Source organism: Solea senegalensis, linkage group LG2, assembly GCF_019176455.1.
Source record: "Solea senegalensis isolate Sse05_10M linkage group LG2, IFAPA_SoseM_1, whole genome shotgun sequence".
In the NCBI taxonomy this organism is placed as follows: domain Eukaryota; kingdom Metazoa; phylum Chordata; class Actinopteri; order Pleuronectiformes; family Soleidae; genus Solea; species Solea senegalensis.
Window position 1 is genome coordinate 13,836,207 of NC_058022.1, and position 8,122 is coordinate 13,844,328.

General features: G+C 40.6%; 1 protein-coding gene across 3 annotated transcripts in view; it reads left to right on the forward strand.

Moving 5' to 3' along the window:
- The window catches only part of LOC122761908 (protein FAM126B-like), a 42,226-nt gene extending 36,114 nt beyond the window's left edge, over positions 1-6,112 (forward strand). For all 3 annotated transcript variants that reach the window (XM_044017094.1, XM_044017108.1, XM_044017102.1), the window contains one exon: positions 1,374-6,112. In XM_044017094.1, the coding sequence (XP_043873029.1) occupies positions 1,374-2,143 (770 nt within the window). In that variant the 3' untranslated portion in view covers positions 2,144-6,112. The remainder of the gene's footprint in view (positions 1-1,373) is intronic.
- Positions 6,113-8,122: the final 2,010 nt, after the last annotated feature.

Genomic DNA, 8,122 nt, shown 5'->3' on the forward strand with positions numbered 1-8,122 from the left:
GGGGAAACTGAGATTGGGAAGCACAATTTTTCAAAAATCTTACCCCTATTCAAGTAATACAAAGCTAAATGCAAATTGGTGAAGTATTCCTTTAATAATATTTAACATCATATCAGATGGGTGAATGACTTAATCATATCATACTTCACAGGGAAAAAAAGGGATTGCCACATTAAGAGTTTCAAAGTTGACCTTGAACCCACTATTTATTAAGTGTTAAGTCTTCTAATGGTCAGCTGTGTTGGTGCACAATGGATTACATCATTAAGCGAGAAAGGACAAAAACCTCTGCAGGCTTCTGTCCACATCATACTGTAAAGAGTGGAAACCGGAAGGAAGTATTACAGTATTCACCCAAACTGTAATCCAGACTAAAACATGCAAACACACACACACACACAGTCTATTAATTACATCTGTGTGTGTGTGTGACTGTTGGGATTGGGTCGACCTGAGATTGCTTGCAGTCTGGCTCACTTAGGTTTGTGTCCTGTCGACTCCAGCTGGAGCGTAACTGATCTGACGAGGGGTTTGAACCCGCCTCGCTGGTCGACACAGATTGGCGTGTTTCGTCTCGGTCGTCCAAACCGTGTGCCCGCTGGGCCACTGTTAACAGGAGGGGGGGGTAGCATGTGACTTCTCCTCATGTTGGATGTGCATGCTGGTTCCAATGTGCTGCCTGTGATTCCCTCTTGTGCAGTTGTGCTTGTCCCAACTATGCATGACGGAGACAGACAGCTGATTCTCTGTCTGTTTACTGGATGTAAATGACATGCTTCTTTTTCTTCCCCCCTAACTGAACTTATCATCTTTTCCCTTCCAGCTTTCAAACAAAAAAGGAGGTCATAATGAACAAATGTGTTTTAGTGTTCAGATTCTTGTGCCTTTTATGAAGTCTACTAAATCATCACTAGATATGAATGAATAGAATATGATCGTTTTGCTAATTAGGCATATTATTTACCTTTTTCTTTTGTTTTTAAGTCGATATGAATTACATAAGATCATTAGTACTCAAGGTCATTATTTACCAAATTGAATTGTTCCGCTGTCTGGTGAATGAGTGAGGTAATGAAGCAGCACACTACAGTCAGTCTGTATCATTGTCATTGTTTAGATGAATTAGATTGTCAAGCGAGTTGACATAATTTTTAATATTAATCAGCAGGAAGGGTTTCAGAATTCGATGAAAAGATTGGATTTTGAATGCTATTTATAGCATCTTCTCACTATAATAACATTTTTATAGAAATAAGAGTTTTGTTTTAATCATAGTGGGATTATATTACCACTTTAATCTCAGTTGTTGTTCACCCCACTCACTTGCTTGTCTGTCATGCTTTCTCTCTCCGTGTGGCCATGTTTATGTTCAGATGCTGACGGCATGAGTGGCGGCGAGGACTCCTTCAACATCAATGACCCGGACGAGGGTTTCTCCTCCGGGGCGTCCAACAGCAGCCAGCCCAGCGGCATCAAGGCGAGCGGCAACGTGGGGCCGCGGCACGACAGCCTGAACAGCAGCAGCAGCAGTATCAAGAAAGCCATCACAGCACGTCTGACACGGGACAAGGAGAGGGAGCGAGAGAGGGAGCGAGAGAGGGAGCGTGAGAGGGAGCGAGAGAGGGAACGAGAGAGGGAGCGAGAGAGGGAGCGAGAGAGGGAGCGAGAGAAGGACCGGGAGAAGGAACGGGAGAGGGAACGGGAGAGGGAGCGAGCGGCAGAAAAACAGGCAGAATTGTCTGCAGATCAGCAGGCTGCTGTGAGGAGGCATCACCAGAGGCAGCAGTCGCCTTCGGCCAGCATTACCCTGGATGCCATCCAGCTGAGCCCCATACGGAAGCACCTGAGCTTCCCTGTGGGGCCCACGCTGGTGCGGACTGGCAGCACCTCCTCCAGCAAGTCCTTTGATTTCATGAATCTGAACCTGAATGGAGACGAGAATGAGCAGGGCAAGGCGCTGGGAGGCTCCAAAAAGGAAGCTGGGCTCCCAATCGGCGGCTCCCACCGCCACTCCACCATTAGCTTACAAGAGGAGCACCTCATCAGGCCGGAGGACGCACAGGACCTCCTGTCTCCTGGAGCTCCTCTCACCAAGCAATCCCGCTCCCCCAGCTTCAACATGCAGATCATATCACAGGTCTAACATGGGATGCAGGGCATGATACACACAGACACACACACAAAACAAACACTGTACTTACTCATAACACACCACCTCTTACAGTTTTTCCTCTGTGACTCTTTTCAGCCCGACTACCACTACTACACAACTACCTAATGTATGTGTGTGTGTGTGTGTTTGTGTGTGCGCGTGTGTGTGTTTTAAGGAATACACCCATTTAACATCCATCAAAGGTATAATTGTGGCCTGCAGTTACCGAGAATGCAACAGAAGTAAAGTAGTAAATAAATCATAACTGTACACTGGTGTAATGACAGTGGAGTGTAAATGAGTCGCAGCATCCTCCCCGTCTGTCCTCACAGGAACTCTCCTCCCCTCCTTTGTTTGGACGCCACGCTAGCTGTAGGATGTTATGACATCTCAGATTCCTTGAGCTCCTGACTGAATGAGTTGTCATGAATCAGCAATAACACTCACCTTTTTTGCTCATGTGGAGAAGAGCTGGAAATGACAGCTCTCTCCCTCTCTCTTCATTCCTTCCCCATCATTCCCGGGCTCACGTGCAATCGTTCTTGCGGATTATCTTCCTCTAGTTCACTGCTGATTTTAAGTACGCAGAAATGGTTTTATGAAAAAAAAAGAAAAGAAAATATGATTTAAATGTTTGTTAATCACAATCCAAAGAAGGTCGATTGTTTTGTTCCTTATCACGTCGCTGAAATCAGATGTTTGTCTCAGACCGTGTGACTCTGATTTAAGATTGTTGTCAAACCAAACTGGAATGTGCTTAGAGTGCGTCTGACATTTTAACTGGACACATCTGAAGTAATCACTACTGTGCAGCTATACAAAGAGGAAAGAAATTGTCTTTTTTTTACTTGATTTAAAATCTGAAGCTGAAGAAGTGGAGTGTAACAGTGCGGGTTTCTGTTAAAAGCTAAAAGGCAATGACTGTATTTTGTACTGGACTGTTGTTCTGGTTGAAACCATCTAATGGGCGTTGGTGTTTGTCAGTCTGTGCTAAGGTCTCAGTCAACTCTGATCTGTTAAACTACTGCCCCCACTGGAGGCTTGTAGAGCTGCAACTAACGATTATTTTTATAATCGATTAATCTGTCGATTGTTTTCTCGATTAATCGTTTGGTCCATAAATTATCAGAAAATCTTAAAAAATGTTGATCGGTGTTCGTCATACCTGGAAATGATGATGTTCTCAAATGTCTTGTTTTGTCCACAAACCAAAAATGATTAACTTTTAATGATTTCTTTGTTATCCAGAGCAAAGGAATTAAGAAAATATTCACATTTAAGAAGCTCAACGAAACAGAAATCTTGTTTGAATCATGAAAAGAGCTTCAAACCGATAAATCGATTATCAAAACAGTTGGCGATTCATTTAGTAATCGATGAATCCATTAATTGTTTCAGCTCTAGAGGCTTGTAGTAGTCACTGTGCGTCAGCGGTGACCAACGGTAACGGTCGTCGTCGCCTCCTGCTTTGTGGCTCTGATTGGATGATCATGAAACATTTTGTTCTACCTCATTGTGTGTGCCCACCTGCCACTCGCGTACAATCACATGCAGGATGAAAAGGCCCCATTTATGTGTTGAGTCTGAGAGTGGAGCACTTGAGCAGCCCGGGCAATGAGACAGTGGAGGACCAGTACGGACTCTGCACTGCAAATTTGATGGCATTGTAAACATCGGCGTGAAGAGCTTTTGACTCAATATCTCTGGTCCTGCATTTCAGTTCACGTCATGAACGAAAATCTAACACGACTGCCAACAGGTTTTCACATTTCCTGTCCTATATCAAGACAACCACACTGGCAGTTAATGCTGATTCATCTTTTTGTATTATTATTATTGTTGTTGTTATTATTATTCATCCATTTTAAAAGTGCAGTTGAGTTGTGCATGGAGTTGAATCGTCTTTGCTGTCAAATGCCTGCGTCTGCACACAGTGGTAGCTCGTGTTCATCGCGCTCTCCGCTCAGACTGAGTGATTTTGTCTGCATGTGTAGCTCCCGACAAAGCACTGCTGTTTTTAGATGCGTGACGTGGCCAAGTCAAACCCAAGTCTTTTTCTTTCTTTTTTTGCCAGATGTGCCAAAACATCCTCTTAATCTCTTTTTTTGTCCAGTGTCTTAATTTAAAATGCCTTGTTTTTCTTTTCTCTTCTTTCTTTTAAAAAGTTGCTTCACCTTTTTTTTTTTTTGCCATTGTGCAGCACACTGTCCTTTCACAATCACGTCTGAGCTCTGCCGCACATGTAAACACAGAACATTATGCATTTGTGTAGTGTAGGTGATGTGAGCTGTTGTTGCTGTTGTTGTAGTGCATCCCCCCCCCCATGTCTTGCTCTCCTGCTCGTTGAAAACGAGGGTGAACGGTCGATGTATATAAAAGTCAGTTCCGTCTGCAGTGAAACTCTTGCACAACGCTCAAACCTTCACCACCACCGCTGCTGCTTCTGTTTCAAGTGAGCCCCCTTTTTTGTGCTCCCCCCACTCGTAAAACATTTAAAGCAAAAGAGCTTTGATTGCAGGCTCTTGGGCTTCACAGCGCTCCTCTTCCTCCTCGTGCTGGACTTTGACTGTGGAGGAAGAAGAGTGGTGGTGACGGTTCACTCTCTCACCTGTTCTGTCTGCTGTCACATCTCTGTGCTGTGTCTCTCTCTGTGTGAGCCCAATTACCATATGCTGTATTTTGCTGTGAGTTGAGTGACATTTTATTTCCTGCTGTTTTTAAAAGTTGGTGAAATGTTCATGTCATTGTAATATACGAGTGGCCCTGACTGAGATTACCAGCAGCCATGTTGGTTCTGTATGTTGACCTACAGTAATCCCTCACTGTCTGGTTTTATTTGCATTTAAATGATCAGGGCGGGAAATGAACAACGTCAAAAAAAAGAAAAGAAACTTGGCTGTGCCTGAAAATGTTCTCTTCTGTTCATGTTTGCAGAATAAGATCAGAAAACTTAAAGGAAATCACTTTTTGTCAGGCACTGCTGCAGGTGGACAACGTTCATTTCCTGTCCTGCATGTGATAACTGTGGGCTTTTGTTTTCATACAGTATAATGCACTTTAATCCATCCACCTCTCTCTCCTCAAGATAATTATTGAAATTATATATTATAGATGTGCTAATGTGTATACACTCAATGCAGGGTTTTAGTCTCTTTAAAGTAGTACTTCTATGTGATGTCACATCCAACAGCAATGCTATTTTTGTTAGTCTAAGGGTACAGCTATTTTTATTTTTTATTTTTAAAACCAAAAAATAAAAAAGAAGAAGAAAAGAATAAGTTATGTGGTCCAGAAGGTCTCAGGAGTAAATCAGAATGCCACATTTTTAAAAAAAAATGGCAGCATCAAAATTTCTGTTTTCAAAGTCAGACTTGATTCTATGCAACATTTTCCTCCCCCCCTTTTATTTTTATTGATACACAGGCTTTCATTGATCCTTGTCGTGTGGGAAGAGGCAGATGCATTTGATCTAATACTTTTAAGGTGCAAGTCCTCGGCCATATCCCCATTCAACAATTCTGTTTATACACCCTGTTGTGGTGCTATAGAGTGAAGGACCTTTCTCGTGTGGGTGAAATAACTGGACCATTAATTTGTCATCTGGACACCCTCAAAGAGAGAGAAAGCCACGGCTGGACTTTGGTGCATGACGAGCCCTTATGTCGGTTTATTTCTCTGTGGCTCAAAGACGTCGGTTCGGCGAATGAGATGTAAACGGATTTATCAGCGGTGAATCTCAACGGAGACGCTTCGAAAGGAAGCTGCTGTAACATGTGGTAACACTGTACCACTGATGTTGTATAAATGGAGAGAAAGACTTATTTTAAATCTTGTAAATAACAGATGTTAAAACACGAGAGCAAGGTAATTTAAAAAGAGAACTCTACAGAGCAGTGTGATACGTAGGGAGAAATTTAATCTGTATATTGTTGAATAAATATTGTGCTGTAAGGGATCTGACATTTGAGTCTCTGTGCTTTGTGTGGTTCATTCTTAACTCTTCTCATCTAACAATTATGAAGCAATTCATTGTTCATAATAATATATATAATGCTGTAATTCTTTCCTAACCTCAGTTAAGAACTTTTCGAAATCACAATTTGAAAGAACAACTAATCACAAATTTTGTTAGAGCTGCAACAGTTAATTAAATTAATTTATTAACTAACTACTAAATTAATTGTCAACTATTTTGCCGGTCAAAAAACTGATTTCTGGTTTTAATGTGAACACTTTTATTTTACATTACATGTAATTTAGCAGACACTTTTATCCAAAGCCACTTACAATGGAATTGAAGAATTGAACACTTGGTTCCTTCACAGTGGACAAAACCTTTGACAACGCTTATAAAATTTGAGAAACTTTCAATGGAATACTTTACCAATTTGCATTTAGCTTTGTATTACTAGAATAATAAATTGTGCTTCCCAACCTCAGAGTTGAGAAATATATTCTTGTACCCAACAGTGACACTTGGTCCTGTTAGCATAACAATTAGCAAAGATGGCGGACACTGTTTACATTCTGGGAAAAGTCCCGTCCCCCAACGAGTGGGTCTAAAAGGTGAGGAATTAGCGTTGCAGTTTCAAGCCTTGGACCAAGGCTTGGACCAAGTGTCAGTGGTGGGCACGTAACAACAACAAAAAAGAATGAAGATATTTGTCGACTCGGGAAACTGAGGTTGGGAAGCACAATTTTTATACATTACAAAGCTAAATGCAAATCGGTGAAGTATTCCTTACAGGACGAAATCACCAATCAACATATTATGCGTTAATGAAAATAATCAATACGTACTGGATAGCAGTTATTTTACCGGAGTCATGTAGTAATGTCACATGTTGTTTTAAGTCTATAAGTATTTAATTGAAACTTGACTTCAGATATACGTCACAAATCAAATCACAGTAGCGACATATGTTGTAAAACCTTCAGTCATCACTGTTTTACATAGAAAACTTCAGTGTATTTGTGGGTACATTAAGGAGGAGGAACAGCCAGTGTAATATTAATTTGGTGAAATTTAGGATTAATGTTCTTGGTTCTTTATGGAAAGTGTAGAACTGGTCTCAAACTCACGCTCTCAGTGTTCTGTGGCCCTACGTTCAATTTCAAGTTATAATGAAAACTTTCCCGTCAACAATATTTTCATAGTGGAAAATGGATGGATGGAATAATAATATTAATATTACATTTATACACTGGCTTACTTTTATCACATTATTAAATGTATAAGTGTCTACATTTAATTATAAGCAAGCTTGTCTGATGTTTTGTTTGTTATGTAAAGATTAATTTTGCATCATCATCTTCATGTTCTTTTTTGTTATTAAGTAGCAAAACAAACACTTTTACTTTGAAATGTTGTGCAGTCTCATGCTGACTATTTTTAATTTGCAACATCATGACGCATTATCAAGATATTATTTTAATTTGTAATTATTAAACAGGACTTTTTTCACTTGATCGGCCCCGGGCCCCTTCGTGACCAGACTAGAAGTTCACCGGCCCCCAAGTCATTTTGAGTTTGAGGCCCCTGGTGTAGAGGCTCTGTTTGCTCTGAATTTAAGCAGGTAAATACAGTCAGAAGAACCTCAACTGAAGGAAAAAGGTTCTTCTGAAGACGCTAAACACTACTTATTCATTCATTCATTCATTCATCCATCCATTCATTCTTTTATTTATTTTCCTAGTATTACGCTGCTTAAAAAAATGAAGGCAGCATTTTTTTATGATGACTATCTTTTGATTTGCTTTGTGAATTTGAGAAGAATTTAAAAAGACTGATATAATTTATATCATTGACGATTTTCAGCTGAAATATTTAGTTCCTCTAGTTCGTATATGTGCATCTCCACCTTTGCTCCACAAGATGGTGCTCTTCTTGTTATTATTGTCATTTTCCAGGGAGTTTACGGTGAACTTACTCTTGCCACTATTCATGGAATAATTTGATTAAAGCTTGTA